This window comes from Colletotrichum jinshuiense, chromosome 7 (genome assembly GCF_051148585.1).
Source record: "Colletotrichum jinshuiense chromosome 7, complete sequence".
NCBI lineage: Eukaryota > Fungi > Ascomycota > Sordariomycetes > Glomerellales > Glomerellaceae > Colletotrichum > Colletotrichum jinshuiense.
This window is the reverse complement of record NC_139314.1, coordinates 2,558,818-2,585,679: the sequence shown is the minus strand read 5'-3', so window position 1 is coordinate 2,585,679 and position 26,862 is coordinate 2,558,818. Positions and strand designations below refer to the sequence as shown.

The following is a 26,862-nucleotide window of genomic DNA, read 5'->3' as shown; positions in this document are numbered from 1 at the left end:
CGTCTCTACCGGCTCAAAAGATCATCGTTTTCGGGTATGAGCGGCCCCAACAAGAGTCTGTTGGAACGCCTGAGTGCGTTGAAGGGGGGCAGCCCTGGAGTGTCATTAGACCGATCATCAAAGTAATCAAAACCGAAATCCGCCCATGGATCTCCTCGTCGGATCCTGAAGGGCCAAGGGAGCAAATGCTAAGGTTTCTCAAAGTGCACTGAATGCCTCCCTTACGGGCATCGAGCCAGCAAAGCCGCCCTCGAGAGAAGATGCACTGGCCGCCAGGTTGCGGTCCCTAAGAAACACACCCGAGCGCGAGGAACCTCCGCCGTCGCCACAGCCCACAAAGGTCACAGCGAGTTCTCTCGGTCAGCAAACCGCTCACCGCAGAGACGCCGCGAGCTTATCACCGGCCCCTCCATCTCGATGGTCCCACACGGAGGCACCGCCCCATTTGCAGCCCCAGCCGCCCTCGAGATCGCCCGCTCCGACAGCGGCAGTGGCCGGTGACGTCGATCCCCTCTTGCAAACGGACGACAAGACCCTTGAAGATCTGCTGAGCGATGAGGATCTCTTGCTCGAAGACTCCGCCCCGCAGCATTGGCAGTTTAGACCCCGGGTTGAGGCTGCCAAGGTGAACGCCCTTCTAGAAGAACTCTCGAAGGCTTCAGCCGGTCAGCATGCGCCGACCCAAGAAGATTCCAGTGGCGGGGTCCAGAATACTCGCGACGATCACGACGACGATGATTCAGACGGCGAAGAAATGACCAGGGATGTAGAGAACCTACTCTCCCAGGCTCTCGACGAGGCGAAACTCAACCCCCAGCCCGACGACGCGCCCGGCCCACCAACACCAGGCAGGAGCCAAGTGACTCCCAGCCACGGCGATCAAAATGCTTCGCGAGAGTATGATCAAGGTGACGGCGATCCAGGACTCACCCTCCCATCCGTGCCCTCAACCATTGCGGCTCCAAACGCAGGCGGCGAAGGCGGCCTCTCCAGTCTGTCGCTCCCGTCCGTCCCCTCTGCCGCACCAAAGCATGACGCTGCATCAGACTTTGACAACGACATTGCGGCGCGCATGGCTGCCCTAAGCGGTCTCGGCTCCTCGTCCGACGGCATGGGATTGCCCTCGGTCCCAACCTTCCAACCAGCCGATCGCGCTGTGAAGCGGTTGACCTCCAAGACGGGCTACACCGACGAAGACGCCGAATCATGGTGCACGGTATGTTTAGAGGATGCAACGCTTCGCTGTTTGGGCTGCGAGGACGTTTATTGTGCAAGGTGCTGGCGGGAAATGCACGTAGGGGCCGCCGCCGCCTTTGATGACCAAACACACAAGGCCGTCCAGTTCGTCAAGCCCAAGAAGGATCAGCAGAAAAGGGTTGCGCTGGGAGCGTCGTGAAAATAAAAAGACGAAGTAGCTTAAGCAATTTGTGTCACTAACGATATTATCAATCCTGATTCCCCCGTCGCCGTGTGCCATGACCGTGATACAATACAAAATTCCAAACTTTCTGCGAAACCATTTGTTTACATGCAATGTGCTTGTTTTACAACCCTCGCATATGCTGGGCACTATGCCCCCAACGTTCTGAAATGTCCTTAGTCACACTAAACCTCTGACGAACCGGCACCGTTGTTTCCCTCCTGCGTCCCGTAAGTACTCTTTGATTTGGTACGTCCCGTAATGTCTTGCCACGTCGCACCAAATCGACGGCCGGTGCTCGCTAGCAAACCCTCCTCCTCGTCTTCCTCGGCGTCCTCGTCTATTTCGGACACATTGAGCTTTGGTGCTCTGAACAGTCCAGTCACGAAGATGATGAGGAAAATGCCAAGGAAGGCGAACTGGGCCCAGAAGTCCAGAGCGCCAAAGAAAGGCCATGTAATGGCAATGCGGTTGAGGAACTCCGCCATGATGGAGGGCGTGCATACTTTCAAAGCCTCCGCATCCAATGCTTCGGAGCATTGCACGAGATAATCTGGCCTATCCTTGCAGTTGGGCGTCTCGCCCGGATGGTGAGGAGCTGTGCAGAACGTTTGCGTGCCGTAGATCGAGTACTGAGGTGCCACCATGTTGACGATGGCATAGTTGATGGCTAGAATAATGAGTGCCAGCATGACCGTTGCGATGAGCAGAGCCTGAGGCGCAGTTCGCCCTTTGCGGATCTGGAAGATGCGGACCCAGAGGAACCGGATGCCAATAGTTGCAATACCAGAGATCGAACTGCTGAAGAGAAACAGAACAAGGAGAGCCATCAGAATGTAGTCAACCGGGAAGGCTTTGGCAGACTGCAAAAAGATCCAGTTGATGGGCTGAAAGATGTTGATGTGACCCAGAATGTAGCCGCACTTGCCCTTGCAGAATGAGTTCTTCGCCTTGTCGATTCCGGTTATCAGCATTGAAACCCAAATCAAGACGGAAAGCAGCAGCAACAAAATACCGCCAAGTAACTTGATGGGTCGGAAGACGGCACAAATCTTCAGCCACACCTTGTAGATGGTGCTGTGTCCTTCTCCAGAAGCCTCGGCTGCAAGCCTTTCCCGGCGCGTCAAAGTTCGCTCCTCGCGCACAAGAGCCTCAAGTTCACGCCTGTCCTTGGACGACATGCCCTCGGGGTGACCGGCGTTACGCATCTCCAGCTGTCGCTGGCGCTCGCGGTTCTGTTCCAATGCCGATGCGGTGCTTTCTGTAAGCTGGGGTGCGGATATTGAAGGTGCGGACTTGATAAAAGACATCGGAAGCAGCGCCAGTCCAGCTGCTGTGTAGATAACATAGAGTAGAACTCCGAGGGTAACGAGGAGACCAAGGGCGAAGGACAATGCTTTTTGTCCGTTGTTTTGAACGAGAATGCGCTTGAAGTAGTCCAAGTCCCAGTTGGCGCCCTTGTGGTCCCCGGCAGCTGGCACGAAGAAGCCGACAAGGAAGAGGATCACGACCAGGACGACGAAGACTAGCGTGTATTTCAGCGCGCTGATGAGGCGGCTGCCGAATGATCGGCCTTCCTCAACTTCGATTTCGTCATATTCCTCGTGCCAGAAGTAGGCAAACGGAATGATCAGGAGGCACAGTAGAGCATCGAAGCTGTACAGGGAATAGTAGACTACGCGCAGAGTCTGGAGGATGTCGTAGACTCGTTCGTCGGTAGCCCAATCCTTCTTCACACCAAGCGATGCGTGCGTCGTCGATGAAATGAGGGCAATGTCAACAGGAAGGAGAAGAACAGTAGCCAGCAGGGCCGTCAGGCTGATGGTGGCGACAATACTGACTATGGCAGATCGTTCCCGGGGTGTCTGCCAGGTAAAGGTAGTGATGATAGCGGCCAGAAGGCAGAGGCCGACAGCGACAGCGTACGCCACCCAGATGAGACTGGTCTGCAGTAAGCCTGCGTTGGCCATGATGCGTTGTGATTTTGCAGAGCTTGCGCAGTATCGCGAGAAGATTTGGCTGCAGAATTTGTTATTGTTTTTTGAAGAATTGGGACTGAAGAGGAGCCGTGGGCATCGTCATTGTTTCACTGCTTAATTCCATCTCTGGGTTGGGGGAGCTCTAGCTTAGCGTACCTAAGGTGGTGCGCGGGCGGTTGCGCCGGGTGACGTAGCTCGGGTAGAATCATTACCTGATAGCTCCTTCATTCGCGACAAGTTTCGGCAGTCTGAGCGGCCCTAGCTACGCCTGCGCCCGCGCCTGCAGCTCCCTGCTGACGGGGGAGGTCCGGTGGGTCTCATCAATGCAGCTGCCACGGAGCTTCGGTTCCTTCTTTGTTCCGGTTGATTAATTCCTGCCAATCAGGAGCCGTGTCGCGTTCAATGGGCTATTCTTTCTTGTTTAGAGCTCCTGAAGAAGGAGCTTTCGATGTTTAGTTGCGACGCTCTTTGCGATAATCCTTCGCGCTCTCATCCTCGCGACCGTATACTCCAAAAACTAATGACAGCAGGCGGCGCAAGGGCAATTGCCTGAGACTGTCAAGATGCAGTGCTATACGGAACTCACGCCGCCGACTGGTGTGCAGTACAGTCTCAGTCTGCCGTTCCTCTCAGCGCAAAGCAACAACTTGGTCGTCGCCAAGGGCTCTCTGCTGCAGATCTTCACTACAAAGACGATCTCTTCAGAGGTTGACAACTCACAGACTCGAGAAAGGCAAACTTCGAGGGCCGAAAACTCGTACGACCGCCGATTGAACGACGATGATGGACTCGAATCCTCCTTCCTTGGCGGCGACGGCATGTTGGTTCGCGCCGATCGAACTACAAACACCAAGCTCGTGCTTGTTGCCGAATACCCCATATTTGGTGTTGTGACGGGTCTCGCAAGAATCAAACTGCAACACTCAAAATCAGGAGGCGAGGCTCTTTTAATTGCTACCAGAGTGGCCAGGCTGAGTCTGGTCCAGTGGGATCCCGAGAAACACGCACTCGAGGACATCTCCATCCACTACTACGAGAAAGAGGAACTTGAGGGCTCGCCATTCGATGGCCCACTGAGCAACTACCGAACCCATCTTGCTGCCGATCCCGGCTCGCGATGCGCTGCTCTCAGATTTGGACCCAGATACATCGCCTTTCTTCCCTTCAAGCAAGCCGATGAGGACATAGATATGGATGACTGGGATGAAGATGTAGATGGGCCTCGGCCGGCAAAGGAGCCGTCAGCAACAGCGGCCACAAATGGAACTAGCAGCATAGCAGATGTACCATACTCAACATCATACGTCCTCCCTCTACCGCAGCTTGATCCCAGTCTCCTTCATCCTGTGCACCTTGCCTTCTTGCATGAGTACAGAGAGCCCACCTTTGGCATCATCTCTTCAACACAACGCCGCTCCAACACCCTACCTCGAAAGGATCACTTCTCCTACAAGGTCTTTACTCTCGACTTGCAGCAAAGAGCGTCTACCGCCATTCTCTCCGTCAACAATCTCCCGCAAGATCTCTTCAAAGTTATTGCTTTACCAGGACCTGTCGGGGGTGCTCTGCTTGTCGGCACAAACGAGTTGATCCACATTGATCAGTCTGGAAAACCAAACGGTGTAGCTATCAACTCTTTCACCAAGGAGACGACCAACTTCCCCCTCGCGGACCAGTCCGATTTGGATCTGCGGCTTGAGCATTGCTACATTGAACTAATGTCGGCTGAGAATGGGGAGTTGCTGATGGTACTCAGTGACGGACGACTAGCCATCATCGCCTTCAAAATCGATGGACGCACAGTTTCAGGGGTCAGCGTCAAGATTGTGTCTTCAGAGGCTGGCGGCAACATTGTACAGTCCAGTGTTTCCTCTATATCGAAGCTCGGCAGAAATGTATTCTTCGTTGGAAGCACAGGCAGCGACTCGCTTGTTGTAGGCTGGACGCGAAAACAGGCACAGAATGCACGCAGGAAGACAAGATTGGTCGACGACTCGTTCGAGTACGACCTGGAAGACGAAGACATGGATGACGATGACGATGATGATCTCTACGGCGAGACGACGACAACGACGATTCAGGCCGGCGCGACGGCTAACGGAGTTTCCAAAGGAGGGGACGTGACCTTCCGTGTCCATGATTCCCTACTGAGCATAGCACCCGTCAAGGACATGACCTCGGGCAAGCAAGCCTTCATCCCTGACAGCGAAGATGAGAAGAACTCGGTCGGTGTTGTGGCTGATTTGCAACTTGCCTGTGCTGTAGGCAAAGGCAATGCTAGTTCCATCGCTATCATGAACCAAAACATCCAGCCCAAGGTCATCGGTAGATTCGAATTTCCAGAAGCGAGGGGTTTTTGGACCATGTGCGTCCAAAAACCGATTCCCAAGTCCTTGCAAGGGGACAAGGGGGCCAATGCGGCAGTTGGCAGCGAATTTGACGCATCATCTATATACGACAAGTTTATGATTGTTTCCAAGGTTGATCTCGACGGATACGAGACATCAGACGTTTATGCTCTTACAGGCGCTGGTTTTGAAGCTTTAACAGGAACAGAGTTTGATCCAGCGGCAGGCTTCACTGTTGAGGCAGGCACCATGGGAAAGCACATGCGTATCATTCAGGTGCTCAAATCTGAAGTGCGGTGTTATGATGGAGGTCAGTCATCTTTATGCCGTTCTTGTATCTGCCTTAGACCGTTGCTTACTGTGATCTAGATTTGGGACTTAGCCAGATTCTGCCGATGCTCGACGAAGAAACGGGTGCGGAGCCTCGAGTCATCAGTGCCAGCATTGCTGATCCCTATCTTCTTTTGGTTCGGGATGATTCCAGCATTATGGTGGCCCAGATAGACAACAACTGTGAGTTGGAAGAAGTCGAGAAGCAGGATGACACCATTCTGGCGACGAAATGGCTCGCAGGGTGTCTATACACCGACACAACCGGCCTCTTTGCCCCTGTTCAAACAGATAAGGGCGTACCGGAAGGCCAAAACATATTAATGTTCTTGCTGAGCGCTGCAGGAGCTCTCTATGTGAGTTACCTCTTCCTGTTACTGATATCAATGCTGACGCTTCCTAGATATACGCTCTTCCCAATCTCTCTAAGCCTGTCTATGTTGCCGCCGGTCTCACCTATGTTCCCCCCTTCCTTTCCGCCGACTACGCCGTCAGACGAGGCACCGTTCAGGAGACGCTTGCTGAAATATTGGTGGCCGACCTCGGAGATACTACAGCAACCTCACCATACCTTATCGTAAGTGTCGCTTTCCTTGGACATATGTTTCCTCATACTGACATTATACCTCAATAGCTTCGCCATGCAAACGATGACCTCTCAATATACGAGCCCATTCGTCTCGAGACACAAGACAAGTCTTTGGGTCTCGCGAAAACTCTCCACTTCCAAAAGATCACAAATTCCACACTAGCGAAGAGCCCAGTAGAAGTTGCCGACGATGACGCCAACGAGCAGCCGCGCTTTATACCGCTCCGGCCCTGCTCCAACATCAATGGCTACAGCACCGTCTTCTTACCCGGCGCTTCGCCATCTTTCATCATCAAGTCCGCCAAGAGCAGTCCCAAGGTCATCGGCTTACAGGGTATCGGCGTGCGCGGCATGAGCTCGTTCCACACGGCGGGCTGCGAGCGCGGCTTTATCTACGCTGATTCAGAGGGCCACACACGTGTCACTCAACTACCTGTGGATACGAACTTTGCTGAATTGGGTGTTTCAGTACGCAAGATCCCAGTTGGTGACGCCGTCGGCCTAATCGCCTACCACCCACCGATGGAGACGTACGCTGTCGCATGTACCGTGACAGAACCCTTTGAGCTTCCAAAGGATGACGACTACCACAAGGAATGGGCCAAGGAGTCAATCACGAGCTATCCTCAAACTGAACGTGGCGTCATCAAACTCGTCAGCCCGACCACATGGTCCGTCATCGACACCGTCGAGCTGGACCCCCACGAGGTCGCCATGTGCATGAACACCCTCCACCTGGAGGTGTCCGAAGAAACCAAGGAGCGCCGCATGCTCATCACCATTGGCACTGCCATCAACCGCGGCGAGGACTTGCCCATCCGCGGCCGCATTCTAGTCTACGATGTCGTCCCCGTCGTGCCACAACCTGGTCGACCAGAGACGAACAAAAAGCTCAAGCTCGTCGCGAAGGAAGAGATCCCCCGAGGCGCGGTCACCGCCCTCTGCGAGGTCGGCTCCCAAGGCCTGATGCTCGTGGCCCAAGGGCAGAAGTGCATGGTCCGCGGTCTCAAGGAAGATGGCACTCTCCTGCCCGTCGCATTTATGGACATGAACTGCTACGTCACAGCGGTGCGCGAGGTCCGAGGCACGGGCTACTGCCTCATGACTGACGCTTTCAAGGGCGTCTGGTTCGTTGGCTATGCCGAAGAGCCGTATAAAATGATGCTTTTTGGCAAGAGCGCCGGAAAGTTCGAAGTTTTGACAGCTGACTTTATTGTCGATGGAGATGAGCTGCACATCGTCATCTGCGATAAGGACGGCGTGATCCACGTGATGCAGTTTGACCCAGAGCGTAAGTCTCTTCCTCTCCTCCTTACCGTCTTCATCAAAACACAGCTGACATCCTCCAGATCCCAAGTCTCTCCAAGGTCACCTCCTCCTCAACCGCGCCTCCTTCTCCGCAGCCCCTAACCATCCAACCGCAACCCTCTCGCTCCCCCGAACCTCCGTCGCCCCCTCAATGGCATCCGCCTCCAAGAACCCACCGACAACTCTCCTCCTGGCCTCCCCAACCGGCGCTCTTGCTTCCCTGGCCCCGCTCTCTGAGCAGGCCTACCGACGTCTGACGTCTCTGGCAAACAGCATCGCCGCGGCCGTCCCTCACGCAGCGGCCACGAACCCCAAGGCCCATCGCCTTCCGCCCCTCGACGCTCGCCTACCGGGCGTTGACACGAGCGCCGGCCGAAGTATCGTCGACGGCGGCCTCCTCTCGCGGTGGAACGAGTTGGGCGCGGGCCGCAGGTCCGAGGTTGCCGGTAAAGGCGGCTACGGCGACGTTCTCGAGGTCAGAGGCGAGCTGGAGGGAGTTCTCGGTTGGAGCGGCATGGCTTACTTCTAGATGGGTTGGGTGGGGATGGATGACGCAGGCGTAAGTCGGCCATTGGAGTTCCAGAGACTCCAGTGCCGACGTGGGGATGCTATCTCAGCATCGCGTGCTGACTTAGCCTGAGGCAAACCGGGACGTTTTGTAGTATAGTCATTTCAAGGCATATCAATCGGAAGAAACCAAATCACCTCCAAGAAGAAGATTTACCAGATCAGCATCATTTAGTTTATGTTGATCTATTTGGAGCCAGTCTTTGGGGAAATGGGTTTTGTTCTATGACTATGAAACTCGTTCCCCTCCTTTCGAGGAAGCTGTATATGATCGTATGGATCTATTGCCCTCGATTCTTCAAAGCAATTCTCAAGACCAGTCGCATCATATTTTCGTTGCTCATTCGCGTTCGGCCACTGCCACGTTCCACTCAAACGATACTTCCCTCCCGAATTCGGCATTGTTAACTCCATTGGAGGGCTTGCCTTCCCTTAGTTCGCGTTTCCCCAATAATTCCTAATCATACACTCGCTGAGAAAATAGTGTTCAACTCGAGAATATCTCGTAAAGCACGCCGTGTGGGCGCTATTGAAACATTACGTCACGAACGCCGCCCTAATACATAAGAAACTGTGGACCTCGATGACTGGGAACGTCATCTACGCCGCGGCATGGTTCTTCCGTCGCATGCTCCCGAAGCGACGCTTCAGACCTTCGCTCAATCGTTTACCAGTGCTGTTGTGACGATGGATATCGGCACTGTTCGACTGTCCGTTGCGCATTTCAGAGGGACCAGGCCTTCCATCTGCGGCGTTACTGAAACTGCGCTGGCGTACCACCGCACCGTTCTTACGCGATTGGGCGTTGACACCAGAACGCATCTCAAATTCTGCGGGGCTGTTGCCGAGAGACGCCTTACGCATACGCTTCTTCTCCTTAAGATCCCTTTCATAAGTATAGGAAGGCTCTCCCTTTCCTTTGAGATCGTCCGGGTGATAGGACTGCAAGAGGTTAGACAAAGCGAGAACACCAAACTCAAATTCCCAGAGGGCCGAGGACTTACAACTCCTTCCCATCGCTTATAAGCGCCCCCCTTCGCATCAGGCTCACGCATCAGATCGGCTCCCTCTTTGTAGCTCATAACATTGCCACTCATATCGGTTCCGCCTGCCGGAATGATGCCGGTTCCTTGCAAAGGAACATGCCTGGTCAGAGAGTCTTGGATGTATTCACGGGGTGTAGCTCTCAGGGCCTCCATATTGGATTCCCTCACGGCTTCAACTGGCGCATACATCTTGTGGCGGTTGCGGGAGGCCAAAGTAGCATCATAAGGGCCGCCATGATGGTAGATGCCGCCGATGCTGTCGAGCGAGTCAATGGTGTCTGTCATGGGTCCGTTCTTGCGTGTTCGGAGGTGAGGGGCGCGGTCTGCAGCGCGCTGCTCACGCTTGATCATGTCGAGAGGTCGATGAGACATATCGCCGGCAAATCTCTGACTCAAAGAACCAGAGCGATGAAGACCACTGGGGCCGTTATAGGTGTCGTTGTGAGTGTTGACGCTCTTGCTGCGTTGGATTGAGGAATCAGAGTGAGGCTCGTTCTCCTCAGCGATGGAGCGGGTGCGGGCACTGTAGCTCCGAGTGACGCTGGTGCTTGGTGGGAACCGGTTGCTTGGAGATGATGGGCTTAGAAGACCGTTATCGCGAATGCTGTTACTATGACTTAAGTGCCTGCTTGAAGACGAGGGTGATGCTGGTGAGACAGGCTCTCTGTGAGAAGGCAGAGAAAAGCGTTTGTGAGTTGGCGAGAAGGGGTTGGACGAGTGAAAGCTGGAGCGGGTTGGGCTTGCGGATGCAGGCGGGGTGGGATATGACGACGTCCGACTGTGACTTTTGTGACTGTTGTTGCTGCTTTGGATTGATTCTTTGCCTCTCTTTTTTTGAGAGAAAGTCCGGAGTAGCGGATCGGGGTTTATGAAGGAGCTTCCGGGGCCTGTTTCTTGACTAGGCTCGGGTGCAGTGAGAGGATCAAGCAAATATGCCTTTGCCTAAAACGATGGAGTCAATTGATGGGTTCAAATCGATGTGAGTCAAGTTTGGACGAAGACAAGGCAGAATGGGTAGATAAGAACTCCAACATCAATGAGAGGACGCGCATGCGTATGTGGATGGACCCGTATTATTTACGTCGTCAAGGGCTTAGCTGCAGTACGAATGATGCCACGCAGAGCCCAGGAGTTGTTCTTGGAAATCCAACAGGTTGGATGGGCAGTGACGCAAGAAGGGACTCTAAGCCGCCGTAGCTTGGTGGCTTGAACCGTGCAGTGCAGGGGACCACCCGTCTGTACCTTGCCGACCAGGTCATCTAGGGCGACAAGGGTAGCTTGGACATACTCGGTGGCTTTGAGCCAGCCTGGGTGCAGAAAGCTGGGGCCATTGGGTACCCTGACGGCATAGACGGAAGTGTAAGACGGGACGATCGGCTTCGACCATGTTGGGTGATAAAGAACAAGGCGACTAATTGGGCCTCGACTTTGCTTGGGGGCGGGGGCGGAATGACGGAAATGCATGGAACATTTGGCACGGGCTAGTGTAGATGGTGACGGATCGGCATTGTGGAAGGTGAGGGCACAGGAAAACGCGGGCGATGACGAAGGTGTGTATAGGGGAACAAGCCAAGGATAATAATAACAACAATAAACGTCCGTGGCGCAGAAAGACAAACGGGAAGAGATAAGGCGAAGTGAAATCGGCCGCGAAACACTCACCCACTGCTTGTCGCTGTTGGACCCGCCCATGGCTGTTGATGTCGATGCCGCGGGACGGCAGTTGGACGAAGGCGGACGGAGGAGCCGGGGTTATGTATTGACGAATAATAAGCTGAGCGATTCTCTCTCTCAGCAAAACAGGTACTTCGAACGTTTCGGCTGCAGTCCTCGGTCAGGGCAATTAAGTGAAACCGGTGAAGACAGAATCGCGCGACACACCGACGGTGGGTCGACGGGTGGTGGATGGATTGTGGGCGGATGTCGAAGTGGCTGGGCGACGCAGAGCAAAGCAATGCAATGCAGAAGAATGACAAGAGTTGAGAGGACACGAAAACCGGGGGCACAGATGCAGGCGTGAGTGCCCTTTTGATAGTTTTCAGCTTCGTCCGTTCTTCCGTTTGGTGGGATGAGTGAGGTGCTCCCACGGCGGCAACGGAGTCATGAGGGCATGAGGGTGGGCAAGAAGCCGACGAAAGGCACAGTCAGTCCAGGCCCCTTCTAGACCTCTTCCCTGTAAGGCAGGTGCAAATGTGAGGGTGCGAGTGCAGAAAGCGCAGAGAATTTTGCGCGTACTGGCTAGGCTTCCAGGAACATGCCAGGTCGGGAAGTGGTCATCATGGGACCTGCACTGGCTGGAGCGGCCGAGCTTTCCATTGGTGAGATGTCTCGTGGTGTTCTTCTGGCTATTCGGCAAGGGCAAGGAGGGAATGGGGGGGAGGGGAAGGAAGAGGAGTGGATGGAAGCATGAAAAACGGGTGATGTGTGAGTGCGGGGACAATGTAGGTACCGCCGGACGGTGTAACTTGTGCATGCTATTTGCTGTGTTGGGCAATTGTTAGGGACGGAGGGATTCGCCGTGGCAAGATAGTAAGAAGCAGGAAGTCGCCCGCCGTTCGGTTCCTTACTAAAGGATGCCACATTCTCATCCTCTTCGGACCTAGGCATAACTGACCGATCTCTCAAGAGACATTTCCTGACATTCCCCTCCGTTGTTCCGTTGTGAAGAGTTCGTCTCGTTCGCTAGGTCCTACGTTGGATCGGCGCCGGCACCTCCTCTCAGCCCCTTTGGCGGTGGCCCTTCCAACATGCATTATCCATTCGTACCCTCTTCCCCTCAATGGCTCCGCTCGGAAAGCGCGATCCCTGCAGAACCGAACAACGGCATCCTCGGGAGAGAATAAGGCAAGGCGAGAAACGAAACATTTGCCCGCTAGATTGACTTCGCTCAGCCACAGTACCTGATAACGGGACACGCGGGCTTCTTCAACAACGTCTAATAGCGCCTCGTATTGAATTGGATATTGGATTGGCCCTTGGGCTCTACGTCATGCCACCAAGAGGATAGGGGAGGGGGAAAGGTCGAAAACTACTTGGCCAGTGGACCGCTAGCCAAAGCATCCCATCTCACCATTACATTTTTTACCGCAACAGTCACAGGGCTGATATTAACGACCAAATTACCAAGCCAGTCGCAGGCCCTGTAGTAAAGTCGCAATACGAGCATATGGAGCCCATGCACCAGCACTTGCAGCCCGATTCCATTGACCCTCTGTGGCCGAGTTGTCCACGTATGCCTCCGGCTCCGCCTTTTACACTCTGCTGCCAGCATGTAGGGTCTTACCAGGTCTACGGGAAGGGTTCGGTCCACCCGACGACTTATCGCCCCTCTAGTCAGGGCAATGCTTGTTGCAACACCTGACCGAGCCACGTCGTCCGACCAGGGACGGCCATTCACCGCCAACAAGTGGGAGCCATAAGCTTAAAATTATGCCCCGTCGGTATTTCCTGGACCGGTTATGAGCGAAAATGAGCAATGCATTACTCATTTACACTCCCTCATGCCGACGTTGGCGCACTGAGCGTTCCGGGCTCGGGTTGTCTCCAAGGAAGAAAAAAAATGCTATCGAAGCCTCATGCGTTCTAGAGTCTGCTACAAGGGATGTTGATCGGTTGCATAGTAGACGGCGGGACGCCTTGTGCAGGTGGGCAGAGATGTTGCGTGCCTGAATGTAGCCGATCGAGATCTTGCTGGAAAGCTTCGCTCGCATGCTGCTTCCCAAACACAGGCAGATCACCCCTACCGTGCGGCTGATGTTCGCTTCGTTGTCCTTCGCCTTTCTTATGATGCCTTATAATTTGAACACACAATATAATTGCGTTGTCGATTAACCACCGTTCAACGCTTCTAGGCGTTCCGGCGTTGCAATGTCTTAACATTCGCGTGCTGTTGAAGAAAAATGCGCTGAACCTTTGCGCAACGCCTATTGGCTCGATAAACACCGTTCAGACGCAAACCCACATGCATACCGCACCGGATATTCCTCTCTGGACTGTCTGGCCGGCTCACCACCCCCGGCAATGGCTCTAGTGGACTATTCCTCGTCCGACTCGGCTTCTGAGGCGGGCACACCCCCGGCCAAACGTCGCAAAGCCCCCGGTAGCGAAACCCACGGCCCGGTGGCAGGCGACGAGGCTGCCGGCACCGGCACCGACAAGAGCAAAGCAGCCAACGCCGAGAACGGGCAGCTACCGACCAAGAAGGAACCTAGCAGCAACTCCGCACTGCCACCCCTCCCGGACGAGTTCCATGACCTTTACGCCTCTAGCGTCCGAGCCAGCAAGGCCGACGACCCGGCTCTGCATCAAGGCCGGAAGAGAACCATTCCCCACATTGCCGGCAACTGGCCGTCTCACGTCTACATCGAGTGCAAGTCTTCAAGCTGGAGGCCCCTTTCCTTTATCCCAGCTAACTTACCACAGGGCATCCTACCGCAGAGCAGCACTCCCTTCTCTCCGCCTTTCTGGACAGGATCAGGCCGCTTCTTGCATCTCAGAAACTGTACCCGCTCCTCACTTCCGACCTCAACGCCCCCCTGCCCCTCCACATCTCTCTCTCACGCCCCCTATCCTTGACCACCGCACAGAAAGACGTCTTTCTCTCTTCCCTGACGTCCTCGTTGTCCTCTGCCACGGGCGGATTCGCCCTCTGCGCAAGGGGCGTCGGCTTCTTCAAATCCCCCGACTCGGACAGGGCGTTTCTCGTCCTCCGCGTCGCCAATGCGGCTGCCTCGCAACACGACGCGGGCGGCGGCGGCGAGAACCCGCAGCTCCGCACCCTGCTTACCAAGTGCAATGCCGTCGCCCTCCGCCTCAACCATCCGCCCTTGTACCAGGCCCACGCCACCGAGCTCGTCGACGACGCCTTCCATGTGAGCATCGGGTGGACGTTCGGTTTGCCGGCCGAGCACGCGTGCCTGCAGACGTACGCTCTGTTGAAGCAGCCAGAGTTTCGCGACATACGACGGTGGACCATCAAGGTCTCGGGGGTCAAGACTAAAATCGGAAACGTTGTTACGCATATTCCTTTGAACGACCCGTCAAAGGATAGGAAGAGCGCCACCGACGGAGGGCTGTTCAAGTGAAAAGATACCGACAGGGTTTGGCAGGTATAGTGGAATAAGAAGCAACAGCAGTTTCGAGTGATGTTGGTTCACAAAAACATGCCATCAGGCACGTTACAGGGAATAGGTGGGTGTGAGGCGGTGGTATCATTGTGTTATGTACAGCCTGGTCATGATACTTGTGTGAGGATGCCTTGAGTCTATAAAAACGGATGAAAACGCCATTTGCCCCGCCCAGGCATGCAGAGTAACTTTCAAATATGCCATGCTAACTGAGATAATGTAATAACCGAAAACAAGGGGCCGTCTATTTACAACTCGTCCAGATTCGGTCGCTCAAAGGCCCAACCCCTGGGAGTCACAGGCAGACCGACGAAGAATTGGTAAGCCCGGATCAACTCGACCGTCATGATATTCACACTATTCACGGCAAGTTAGTCGGGCACGTACATAAATAAGTAGGCGCCGAGACGTGGGATAGGGGCAAACTCACAAAGTCCTGGGGAATGCGAGCCAGCGACGGAACACGAACTTGATGGCCTTGAAGATGCGGACAATCTCATCATCGAATACATCCTTGAATTTCTCCTCTTGTTGAGGCTCATTCTCGCGGTATTCGTCTCCCGCGCCTCCCTTGTCGGTCTCTGCCTCTGGTGATACAACCACATGATGCGGCTTTTTCGCCCTGTCAGAGATGGGTGACTCGGCTATAGTAGAAGAGGCAGCAGCAGCAGCGAGTGCTTCTTCGGAGTCTACCATGGCACGGAACTTGTTAATAGCCGCAAGCGAACTGCTGATCCGGGCATACGTGTTGAAGAGAGCCACAAGCTCTGTGCGCTTCAGTATGGGGATATCGTCACTGTCGTTGTCGAATTCGAAGAGCACCTTGAGCGCGGTGCCGTAGCCGGCGGTCTGTAGCTTGCCCCAGAGACGGCACTTGTCGCAGCCCACGCAGTCCATGACGCGGCTGACGTTGCGGAAGCGATTGCGGAAATCCTCCTTCAGGGACGGACCCTCTCCGTTCTTAAACATGAGGCTCTCATCGAATATCTGGGGGACGGTAGCTGCGCCTTCGGTGACCTCAAGAACCTTGGACCGGGTCGCGGCGTCCTGATCTATGTCGCCCGAGCAGAAGGTGTAGTCGCGGCCTTGTAGGTAAGGTCCCAACTTTGCAACCGCGCGGGTGACTAGGGCGTAGTTGAAGTACAGGTTACTGATGCGCTCGGGGTGGGTATGCAGGCGGCTTTGGTAGCAGGCCACATTGGGCGTCCACTGTCCGGTGGTCTGGTTCAAGAAGTCCCAACAAAGGTGAGTGCTGATGCTCGCGTGCATGCCGGAAATGACACGGTAGAAAACTCGCTTTTCTATGCATTCATCCTCTGCTTCGAGACCGGATTGCGCCACAAACGGGGCATTGGGCTGAGTCTCCCGCGTCTGCTCCAGCGCTTGCTGTCGCCCAGCTGCTGCGAGAACCTGTCTGAAGTCTTGCGCCGCGGGGCCCTGGTGGCTGACCTGTGTCTGTCCCAGGGATGCTGAGTGGGGGAATGAGCTCTTCTGGAAGCAATTTTCCCGATAAATGGCGTCCCAAACCTGCGCCGCGCCAAACCCAGCATATCCGGTGAATCGTTCGGGGTTGCGTAGAAGGCTCACGTAGTCTCCCTTGGAGCTCGCGCTCTCGTCCTCGGGTACGCAGTAGTCTCGTTCGTCGCACTCGTCGTCATATTCCACCACGCAGCTCTCGCCGACCTCTTCGCCCAGCTTTCCTTGCAACGGTCGTTCGGGGCGCTCATGCTGCACTTTCCTTGGGGGGTGTTTCGCCAACGGGCCTTCCAGCTTTCCCAGCTCGCTCGCTCTCCAAACCTCGGGGATATCCTCCTCATTGTCGAGCGTCTCAACAGCGCAGGCAATGTTGCCGCACATGCCATTCTCGTCGTTCCAAAAGGGACATTTCTTGTGGAAGAGGTTCAATCGATAGTGCGAAAAGAAGTCGGTAGATCTCGTGAGGTCGTCAATGAGGGGCTTGACCTTGGTGTTGAGTTTGTCGAGGGTAGAGTAGGAGGCGCATGCGTCGGAGACAATGGCCTTGGGGGAGATCTGGTATGACGAGTTAGATATCGAGAATTGGTATTCAGTCACTGTGGCAGCGACATAGGCCCTCAAGAGAATAATAAAAACGGCGGCATACCGCACAATCATCTTGGGCGCGCTCGCATTGGACTGGAGAGCCCCAGAGTGCAAACACAGAGAGGAAGAATAGTCTGCTGGCAGACTTCATGTTGATCGGATCGCCTTGGGGAGGGACGGGTTGTCCGGATGATTTAATAATGTAGCAGTAAGCAAGAATAGATGGTCGCGAAAGAGTATGTCAAGAGTAAGAGGGAAGTTGCCAAGTTTCCAAAGGTCGGCTGAAACGTCCTGAGTGTCCGGGCTCTGAACGACGGATCCGAGGCTGTCTATGCTGCGGCGTCCGGAGCTGTGTAAATGTGTCGAGCGCTCAACTGGGGTGGTCAGGTAAGGTTCGATGAAGTTCGTTTCGGAGAAACTGCCGAGGGCGTTGTAGGTTAATTAAAATGGGCTGGTACTTCTTCCCCCAGTCTTGTCTCAAGCATTACATCAGATATGCAAAGTGGTCCTCTGCTGCCAGGCGTCCCGGCCTTGAGTGAGCTCTTGTAAGACTGGTAGAAAAGAAGGCGGGGTGGGCAAAGAAAACGAAGATAGGGCAGATGAAGAGGTGTCTTGGAAGAACGGGATCGTTGGACCTTTTTGGATGTTGCCTGCATCAGAGAAAGTCTATGGGGCCATGTGAATCTGTCCTCAACTCTCAGACAATCATGGAAGCAACAATGGAACCCCCCCAAGCTGATTAATTTGCAGCTGGGGGACCCGAGTATCGTGTTACTTTATCTGGCGAGGATTGGCTGATCCTGGAATGCGACCAGCACACCAAGGTACCCCGGCTGCCTGGGCACAGCACGAGGGTACTTTGTTTCCCAACGCTGTCTTACGGGGGGGCTAAGGCTAATTGATGAAAAGCGTTGGCGAAAGGTGTCCTTCTTGGTGGAAAATCAGCAGATGCAGGAGCCAGTTGGAACCACTCTGGCGCCAAAATAAGTTTTGGCCGTTCCAGATCGCCTCTCGGATACCGCCGCCGCCATCCAGCTCATTCCGGTTTGGTGCATCCTGGAACTTGCCAATTGTAGACCTCGGAGCCTCTGCCATACGCCTGGTCTACGGCTATTCCCTGCAGCTTTGCACATGTCTACATCAGATGCCAAACACTAATTAAATTTGTATGCCGTTCATCGGACAGTGGGAATAAAAATAATAGGCGAGCTTCGGCACCCCGCTATGCGCCAACAGGCCGTCCATAGCTCATCTTCGGTGCGTTGTGTTTGCTGCATGCCTCGTAGGTAGTACAATCATTCAAGTCATGACATGGGTGTTATTTCTGCCCGTGTGTATTCGCGTTCCTTAGCATCGCCTTGTTATGTCTCATATCAGATAAACAGACACTTCGTCGCACACCGACGAGACTAGGGTGTCGATTAGTCCCGGGTCCAAACTTGAGCCTCTGCAACTCTTGTAACACGACATTAGCTTAATGTGTCTATCCCATGGTTTCTAAGCTCCGTTCAATACTGTTGTCGGCCGAGCTATATAGGCACTAGCCAACAGTGACTATCTACACAACCAACGCGCTGTCCCTTCTTTTCCAGACGTTGCATGCGCTCGTTGGTAGCCCATCACGGTCTCATCATAGGCGAGGCTCAGCGGCAGCGGCAGCGTAGCAAGAGACGATGGCCGTGTCGCTGGGCAATAGACCACATCACATCCTCAACTTCCAAGACATATAACAGACAGCAAACAGTCCAACACGAACAGATCCCCGATGACTCAAACCGCCCAAATAAATGCAATAACCGTAGTGGTATGCGCCGTCTTTATACCATTGCCGTGGTCCGCAAAGACGAGGTATTATTATCTCTCAACCTCTTCTCCTGAATTTCTAAGAGAAATTTTCCATCATCATTGGCCGTCATTCGTGTCGTCGAGAGCATTGCCCAGGCAGCAGCCTGCTGGGCGGGGGGCGGGGATATGTTCTGCGTTTGCAGGGCAACAAGGGAATTCTTCTCGCAATGCGAATCACTGAGGGGGCTGGTAGTTGAGGGGGCGCCTGTCGTGCTTCGCGTTAGATAGGGCAATCGTGGAGTTTGTTTGCTTGGGGGGTAAACCAACTTGAATAGCAGAATGTGCGGCTCTGGCTCGTGCACCTCGTAATGTTCCCAGCCCAAGCTCTGGAAGCAATGTCAGTACCTGCTCCGAATCGCCCGAGGGGCTACAATAAGGCATACCTGAGTGATACCAAGTGCCCGCCATTCCTCTTCCCAGAGCAGCTTCAGTGTTCCGTGGGCAGCATCGTGGTAGTCTTTGGGGATGGCTTTGAGCATGGCCTTGGGCAGCTGCACATGACGGTACTCGTACTCGCTGTCGGAGTATCTGAGAAAGACGAACAGATCAGTTCCATGTTCTTATGTGTGCGGATGCAATGGCACGGGAGCAATGAGTGGCATACCGAGCCGAGTAGTGAATCGAGTCGATGAACTCGTCCAGCCGGGCCTTTTCCGAGTCGGACAAAGGTCGCGGGACCTTGTTACGGCGGCTCATGTCGATATCCATGGTGGGTGCGGTATCTGTGTTTGTCTGTCTTGCGTGCGCCGGGCGCTGGTGTCTGTGGGATGGACGGTGGCGTCGAGTCTCGGTACCACGAAGGTAACCGGCGGGGTAGCTCGTTTGGTGGAGAGGTCAAGTGACGGACGAAGCTGTCGGGAACCTGCGATTTGCTCTCGGACGCGGGAGGAGTCTGAGGACGCGATGGTCCAGTTCTTCCTAGGTCAGGCGACCACACCCAATGCGAAGGTAAACAACGAAGTAGGCGGGGTAGGCAGGAATTGACGCTGAAACAAATGGTTCGGCGGCACCGCTGACTCGGAGGAGAAACGGGAAGTAACGAGGGAGCTTGATACCAGAAATATGATGGGACAGGAAACCCGTCGCGCAAGAACGAGGGGTTATTATTCAGAGAGTGGGAAAAGATACGGGTAGTAAACAAAAGTCGGATCTCAGTAATTCGAACCCCAGCGCTGCCATCATTTGGCTCCAGGGTCCGAGGCGTTTTTGCCGGCAACTTCCGCCCCTGGTCCGATCTGGCCTGGCCGCCTGCACTCTCTGCCAGGTGTGCTCGTGGTGTGTGTGCACTGCACTGCACTGCACTGCAATTCAGAAGTAGCCCCTCACTGAAAACCGGCCTAGGTACCTGCAAACGCCGAGAGCGGTGGATTTTTTTTTTTCAACGTCTCTACTCATCTATCCGCCTACACAACGGCCACGTCCCACTAAAACAGCTGCCACCCGGCAACAGCTCTGACCAACCGTCGAATTCCAGGCTCTTGGTAGCCCCATTTCTTTCCACTCTCACTGCATCCCACGATCGACATAATTTCGTGTTGATTTGGTGCCTCACAAAAAAGGCGCCTGCGACCTGAGGCACCGTCCGGCCAAGGTACGGATACCTCTTTCCCTCCAACCTTGTCAACCTTTGACTGCGAGTGGGCGGTCAGCGCAAAAGCCAAATCAGTCAGACCCTTCCACCAAAAATCCAGCGCACCCGACGCCCATCTCCTTTAAGGAACTCCCCCCAAGCAGCCAAAGGACTTCACAGCCGTCGCGCAAAAGAGTGCCCTACCCATATTCTCCAGCGCCTGGGGTTTTTTTCTCTCTCGTTTTTGGCAGACTTGAAGCTACCTAGCATCCATCCTGGCTCGACAACGTGGGGAGAGCTGCAACGTACCCGGGGGCCTACCTTAGCTTCTATGCCGCGTGAACACGCTAGCCATCTCAGCCTGGCCCTGTTTGCGAATAACCTTGCCCAGCTTACCTTCCTTACCTGACCCTATCTCCAAACCGACGCGTCTACGCAACCCAGTCGCAGCACCACCATCGTCACCCACGCTCAAGGTCGCCTCTTGCTGCCAGCCATTGCACGCGCAACATACCCAGCAACACACCGCCACTTGTCCGATCAGTAGCGCATGTTCCCGCGACCGTTGTCCACGTATTTTTGATGGACAACAAACGGAAGTCGTCCGCCGCAAATGGCGCGGTCGAAGCTGATGAGCGCGCAGCCAAGCGGCAGAGACTGACCGAGGTGAGTGTTTGCCGTCCCTCTTAATAAACCGCACTTTTTGTCCTGTTGGCGGCAGCTTTGGTGCCTGCATCCTTGCTTGCAGTCTGTTCCTTTCCCGTGCCAGCTTTCACCAAAAAACGACGGCGCATGTGTGCACAGTCGAACGGACAAAAGACCACTCGGACAGCACTTGCCTATCGTCACCCATCCCACTCTTCTCCTGGTCCCTTGAGCTCTTAGCATCCACCCTCCACCTTTATGCCCCCCCCATAGCCTGCTAGATGCTGTCACCATAGGCCGATGCTGACTTTACCACCTTGCAGAAATACGATCTGAGCAAGCACGAAACGGTTGAGTCCACCACCGAGCATGGCTTGTTTTTCCTTGAGCAGATCCGTCGGACAGCGGACAAGAAGTGAGACCATCCCTACAACCCCTTCCTTATACTCTCGCCGTGCTGCTGAGGCCTGCTCTGCTGCATCTCTACCGATACCGATCGCAGTGCTGCAATCTTGCACGCGCCATCTGGCTCCATGCCCCTTCAACAATATCATTGGCAAAAGCTGACCTCTGAAACCTCGCAGTGGACGCAAGGTCGCAGGCTATTTTGAGAAGCTGCTGCCAAGGGAAGACAACCCCGACTACTACAAGAAGACGCGAATGCCGATATCACTCTCGATGATCGAGAAGAAGCTCAACAACGGAGACTTTGCAACCCTTACCGACTTGGAAAGCTACTTCAAGCGCATGGTCTCCAACGCCAAAGAGTTTTACCCTCGCAACACCCAGATATTCGAGGATGCGGAAAGAGTCCGGAAGGCATTGAGCAACTACATGACAAAGACCAATCCTGCGTACGCTAGAGGCGGTTATACTGCTGTGCCGACCCCGCTGCCCACCGATGGCATTGTAGACGAAGCTGAGGAAGACGATGAAGACGTCTCTCAACCTACCATCGGCCGCCGCAAGTCTCAGGGTACCACAAAGTTTTTAGAAGACCAGGACGATGTCGAGAATGACGAGGACGACGAAGAGGATGATGGCGAGGCAGACGAAGAAGACGAAGACGATGAGGATGACGACGATGCCGACGGAGATGAAGACGACGACGAGGGGAGCCAAAGTTCCAAGCCCAGGGCCATCATTATTCGCCGCAGAGGGCCAGGAAGACCGCCCAAGGGCTCTACACCGCGCAAAGTAAAGGCGCGCACTGTCACGCCCAGCCGCCCTGACTGTGAATATGAGGATGTTCCGTACAAGGGCCTTAGTTTCCAAGCTGCCCAGGAAAAGATTGTGGAGGAGATGCTTCGGAAGAAAGAGGAAGGGTACGTGATGGCCTCGTATCCTTGTGGTCAACACCAGCTAATTCGATATCCAGTGGCCAAGAACCATACTTCGAGCCTTTCGTCAACCTTCCACCGCGTGTCCTGAAGGACTACTACAAGGTAGTTAAGGAACCCATCTCCATCAAGAAGCTCCAGAAAACTGTCAAGGGGGTCAGAGGTCGCAATGAGGCAACTGGTACCAGCGAGTTCAAGAACTGGGGTGTGTTCGAGGAAGCATCTAGCTTGCTTTGGAAGAATGCCTTCTTTTACAATGAAGAAGGAAGCGAGATCTATGAACTGGCCCAAGAGCTTCAGGTACGTTCTGTGCTTACGCCAGCAAGCTGCCGGCTTCGCAGTCCTAACATTGATACAGGAGTTCTTTGCAAATGAGTTGAAACAGGCCAAGGCAGTTGTTCAAGAGCCTGCGCAGCCTAAGATCAAGCTCAAGGTGCAGCAGCCAGCTCCTGAACAGCCTACGACATCCAAGAAGATCACGATCCACGTTGGAGGCAAAAGTGATTCGGCGGACTCGCCTGCACCGTCAGTTTTTCAATCAGCTGGATCTCAAGCCAATGAGCCGACACCGACCACGAGTGGCAGCACCCGCCGGACCATCCCGACTGTTATGCCAGCTGCGATGGACAGACTTCGGAGCACCTCGGCCGCTTCTCCAAGCCCTTCGGTAGCGAACAACATTAAGCGAGAAGATGCTGCGCGCCCTTCGCCGGCAGTGACACCCGGCCACGTGGGTACGCCTTCTGGATTTCCTCCGCCCGCCCAAGCTGCGGGTTTGTCTAATGCGCACTTTCAACCTATTGGTACCCCGCAACCTCAGCCGCAAGCGAACGGCATCCAGCAACCTCAAAAGCCACTTTGGGACCAGAAGAACCGTGCCCCAGGCAAAGGTACGTGATATGTGATGATCCAAAGAGTTCTGTTACTAACGAGGTCATAGGAGCCACCGATGCTTTAATTAGCAGTCTCAAGGTCCAAACCCACCCGCTAATTAATGTTGACCGTCGCTTTGAAATTACTCTGTTGCCTTTCGAGAAAGAGGCACAACAATCCGCGACAGTCCATATGCCCGCCAACCAGCTGAGGATCCAAATTATTCCTACCTTGCCAGCTTTTCTCGAGAAGGACGGACGCCAATGGAGGCTCTGGGTGCTCGTCAACCGACACATCATACACCCGGCCCATGCTGTCCCTGGCCAAGTATTGCCTCTTGGCGCTAGAGTTTTTGAGGCCCAGCTCCAGGCTGGAGTTGTCAACACCATTGAAGTTCATGTTGCCGCCGCATTACCCAAAGGCCAGAAGCTGCCGAGCGGTGCGGACTTCGAAGTGGAGCAGATGACGGTGCTTGCCAACGTGGTGAGGAATTAGGAGCCTACCACCGACACCGGCCAAGTCTACAGACACCACTCGGCCGTCCATGACATCAACAAAGTGCATTGGGGGGACAATAATATCAGCGGCGTTCCTTCTGCACTGGCTGAAGGTGAACCCCCAGTAACCTTGCAAGATGTCTTTGACCAAGCTAAACTCGGAAGAGCCCCGTTGCCGCTCGCTGCCGCTCACCCACTCGACCGACATCCTCAAGAGTTCCGAACAGAAGAAGGAAAGATTTCTCGCTATCCGCCCATATACCCGGCTCGGCATCTCCCACTGCAAACCAGCCAACTCTCGCCATCCATCATCCCGCAACACTTCAGCCAGCAAGCCAGGCAGGACAGATCACTTCCAGCTGGACAACAAGGGCACCATTTGCGGCAGAGCCGCTCACAACAGGTTATTGCTGAACGGCAACTCCAAGACACGGACCACGGCGAGTCAGCAGCGAGCTACGTTACGCCACGCCGCTTGGCCCCTCGTTCTATTGATGAGCGGGACATCTTGTCTGGACTTCCTGCCCCACCTCAGCAATTCTCGAATCCTTTAGTTGGTCTGGGTCGACGCTATTCTCCGGTACTGCAATCTCAACCTCAACGTATGGGTACTCGTGGCTCGGATTCACAGCTGGCTTCGCCCTCAAAACATGCGTCTTCACGTCAGCAAATACTTGAGCAGCTTCAACTAGAGCAGTTAACGCAGCGGCATAATGTCCAGGATAGGGAGTTGACGCAGCTTCAACATTATATCCCGCACCAACAGCTCCCTCAGCAACTCCATCAACACAAACAGAGTGGTGTTGGGTTAGATAGGGCAGAAGCACTGCTGCAACGAGCCCGTGATGACACGGAAATCGACCCATTTGACTATTTCCCTCTAGATCCGGCTCTTTTAATCGAAGACTGACTCTGGTAACCATTACCCGCAACATCATGAAGCTGACATCCAGGAGAGTGTCGGCTACGTGGGCAAACTGCTGCCGGCTGAACAACGAGCTGTTAATCGATTGACATGTGAAGCGCGGCATTGCGTATCCTGGCTCTGCGCCTTGCCATGATGCATCCGTCAACAACACGAAGTCGATGAACAACCAAAATGGTCCTACCAAAGAATAGGTCGCGGAATGCTCGGTCTTATCTCATTTTGCAGACTGGCCCGGATTTGTGGAATTGCTTGGCACTGTCTTTCGGGACGATGCAGGCCAACCTCTTGTGGCTATTTTTCTCGTTCTATGGACATTGTTGCGCTCTGCGTAGCCTGGTTTTGCGTCTCATCTGGTTACTCGGTTCCGAATCTGGGCGTGGAACGGCGTTGTGGATAACAGGGTATCGCCACGGGATCGTGATTGTAGAGTCAAAAATACGCGTATGTAGAAAATAAATGTACCATCACCAAACTGGTTTTTGGGTGCGAAGGTCCTACGTCTTGAACTGGTGCTGAAGCCATTTGTAGCTCCAATTCATTTGTTTTGCAGTACTTACGATGTTCGGCCTAAATCACAATCTTGGAATATGCAAGTAAGTCGGCCCTCACCTCTAGCCCGTCCCATGCTACAGAATCACGTACCCGGCAAATAGTTGAAACCCACCACGAAGACGCATGCTGATCAATTCACCACCCCTCTTGCGATTTAAGTTGAATTCAATCTGACCAAGACGTGCGACTCACGCCTCAATATACGAGCCCTCCATTGAAGAGTGGTATAAAGAGATATGCATTTCCCCACATCCCTCTTCGCATTTACTGTTCTCTCCTTTTAGGATCTTGGATAGACGAAGGGAGATAGCTCGGATTGTAGTCATACTTGCATGACGTCGTCCAGGGATCCGCTATTCAACTGTGGGCCCTGTGGGAAAATTGGAGTAGTGTCTACCCCAGCAACCGGCACGCAAATAATGTCTTGGAGGGCGTCGGCAATGCGACCGGGGGCCCGTCGGAGGGTCCGAAGAAGCACGCACCCAAAGTGTTTTGCGACGGACGGCAGCTCGATGGGGAGCTCTCCTCCCACAAGTGTCTACCTGCGCGCCATCACATCATTTGTCTCAGACGTACTTTGTTCAGCAGTCGGCGAGCACGAGGATGATATCCCTTCCCCTGGAACGTTTGTCGAAATGTTTGACTTTTGTCCAACTCAAGCGCGGCAAAGCTGCATCACTATTACACTAGTAGCGGCCGGGCCGGTGACAGGTCGCCTGATGTTTAATGCGTGCGAGCTGGTTGGCACAAACTACGTCGGTTCAGAGAGGGCTTCCACTCTCACTTGCTTTCGCTCCTCGAGCATCGTCGCATTTACAGGTATATACACTAGGTAAACCAGAAGAGAGCGTGAGTCGGTCCGCAAGGCCAGGTCAACTCTACCGAGTGTCTTCCTCCATATTCGGGGGATGAGTCAATGAACCTTGGGCGGACTCTAGCTTCCGAGACCAGCATGGAACATTTTGCACTACGTTGTACGGATACTCTCTCCTGTCCGTTGCTGCAGGAGGACGGCGCTAGTACATAGCTGACCTTGCAGCTCTAAGAACCTTGTCGACAAAGACAGCCCCGGCCCTCCTCCCGGCGCTGGAACCAGCCAACAATGGCTGCAGAGGCACCATGGGGAGGAAAGGCGGTGTCTCTCTCCCACGCAGGGCCCTGGCATCGCTGCAAGACCATCAGCAGGCGGCAGCATGGCAGTGGCAGTGAGTGACACAAGGAGGCACGGGCCAAAATCTGGGCAAGCTGCAGCATGTGGAATTGCTGCTTGAGGAATAGCGCTGCTACACTGGGAGATCGATCTTCCGATAACGGGGGACTGATTGGCCGGTATGAGGTGTGGAGATTGGTTCTGCCAATAGGGAACGTCAAATTAAGCCCACTTTTGGTGGCATCTAGCGGGGTACAGAGAGGACCGACGTAAGGACCGCCCTTGAAATTTGTTAATCGGGAGTCAATGGCAGTCATGGCACAGTACTGCAGTCGGGGATGTGTCTGGAGCGGGGCCAAAGAGTGGGAAAAAATTCTTCTTTCGCCCATTGACTGGTTGACATTGGGAGCAGCGAACGCCGTCCTCGGTCATCACTGGCCATCCCGCCCAATCCACACCTTGCTGCGTCCGCCTCGCCTCGCCCGGCTTGCTTTTTTTTTTTTTTTTTGCTTCCCGTTTTTCCTTACATATCTTGGTCTGCCGTCCATCCTCCCAAGTCACTCTTGATTTTGTGACTCAACCAACTTCCCAGAAATCTTCTATAAATCCCGCCGTCGTCCAAAGTTTGGATACTCTCTCATCAGACAACCCCATCAGCTACACGACATACGGTGCATGACTATACACA

At 54.3% G+C, this 26,862-nt stretch overlaps 9 protein-coding genes across 9 annotated transcripts; 5 read left to right on the top strand and 4 right to left on the bottom strand.

Annotated features, from left to right (window-relative positions):
• Nucleotides 1-36: 36 nt before the first annotated feature.
• On the top strand, nt 37-1,396 carry EsH8_VII_000676 (B-box zinc finger protein; the record flags this gene model as incomplete). Its single annotated transcript, XM_083270809.1, has 2 exons — nt 37-122; nt 205-1,396. The coding sequence occupies 2 exons, from the start codon at nt 37-39 to the stop codon at nt 1,394-1,396; spliced, it is 1,278 nt and encodes a 425-aa protein (XP_083128366.1).
• Nucleotides 1,397-1,605: 209 nt separating this feature from the next.
• EsH8_VII_000675 (uncharacterized protein) lies at nt 1,606-3,390 on the bottom strand (the record flags this gene model as incomplete). The annotated part of the gene is made up of 1 exon (XM_083270808.1): nt 1,606-3,390. One exon carries the CDS (start codon nt 3,388-3,390, stop codon nt 1,606-1,608), a length of 1,785 nt encoding a protein of 594 aa, XP_083128365.1.
• A 572-nt stretch (nt 3,391-3,962) lies between these two features.
• EsH8_VII_000674 (cleavage/polyadenylation factor CFT1) lies at nt 3,963-8,503 on the top strand (the record flags this gene model as incomplete). The annotated part of the gene is made up of 5 exons (XM_083270807.1): nt 3,963-6,057; nt 6,117-6,433; nt 6,481-6,654; nt 6,712-7,957; nt 8,016-8,503. 5 exons carry the CDS (start codon nt 3,963-3,965, stop codon nt 8,501-8,503), a joined length of 4,320 nt encoding a protein of 1,439 aa, XP_083128364.1.
• Nucleotides 8,504-9,141: 638 nt separating this feature from the next.
• EsH8_VII_000673 (uncharacterized protein) lies at nt 9,142-11,279 on the bottom strand (the record flags this gene model as incomplete). The annotated part of the gene is made up of 3 exons (XM_083270806.1): nt 9,142-9,483; nt 9,546-10,529; nt 11,250-11,279. The coding sequence occupies 3 exons, from the start codon at nt 11,277-11,279 to the stop codon at nt 9,142-9,144; spliced, it is 1,356 nt and encodes a 451-aa protein (XP_083128363.1).
• Nucleotides 11,280-13,607: 2,328 nt separating this feature from the next.
• Nucleotides 13,608-14,671, top strand: EsH8_VII_000672 (phosphoric diester hydrolase; the record flags this gene model as incomplete). The annotated part of the gene is made up of 2 exons (XM_083270805.1): nt 13,608-13,956; nt 14,010-14,671. The coding sequence occupies 2 exons, from the start codon at nt 13,608-13,610 to the stop codon at nt 14,669-14,671; spliced, it is 1,011 nt and encodes a 336-aa protein (XP_083128362.1).
• Nucleotides 14,672-14,961: 290 nt separating this feature from the next.
• Nucleotides 14,962-16,925, bottom strand: EsH8_VII_000671 (ER oxidoreductin; the record flags this gene model as incomplete). The annotated part of the gene is made up of 3 exons (XM_083270804.1): nt 14,962-15,070; nt 15,144-16,744; nt 16,836-16,925. The coding sequence occupies 3 exons, from the start codon at nt 16,923-16,925 to the stop codon at nt 14,962-14,964; spliced, it is 1,800 nt and encodes a 599-aa protein (XP_083128361.1).
• Nucleotides 16,926-18,793: 1,868 nt separating this feature from the next.
• On the bottom strand, nt 18,794-19,327 carry EsH8_VII_000670 (cyclin-dependent protein kinase regulatory subunit CKS1; the record flags this gene model as incomplete). Its single annotated transcript, XM_083270803.1, has 4 exons — nt 18,794-18,824; nt 18,887-18,945; nt 19,003-19,147; nt 19,224-19,327. The coding sequence occupies 4 exons, from the start codon at nt 19,325-19,327 to the stop codon at nt 18,794-18,796; spliced, it is 339 nt and encodes a 112-aa protein (XP_083128360.1).
• Nucleotides 19,328-20,771: 1,444 nt separating this feature from the next.
• On the top strand, nt 20,772-23,542 carry EsH8_VII_000669 (Bromodomain-containing protein; the record flags this gene model as incomplete). Its single annotated transcript, XM_083270802.1, has 6 exons — nt 20,772-20,855; nt 21,158-21,249; nt 21,419-22,159; nt 22,213-22,474; nt 22,533-23,064; nt 23,115-23,542. The coding sequence occupies 6 exons, from the start codon at nt 20,772-20,774 to the stop codon at nt 23,540-23,542; spliced, it is 2,139 nt and encodes a 712-aa protein (XP_083128359.1).
• Nucleotides 23,543-23,681: 139 nt separating this feature from the next.
• EsH8_VII_000668 (uncharacterized protein) lies at nt 23,682-24,098 on the top strand (the record flags this gene model as incomplete). The annotated part of the gene is made up of 1 exon (XM_083270801.1): nt 23,682-24,098. One exon carries the CDS (start codon nt 23,682-23,684, stop codon nt 24,096-24,098), a length of 417 nt encoding a protein of 138 aa, XP_083128358.1.
• Between the last annotated feature and the right edge of the window lie 2,764 nt (nt 24,099-26,862).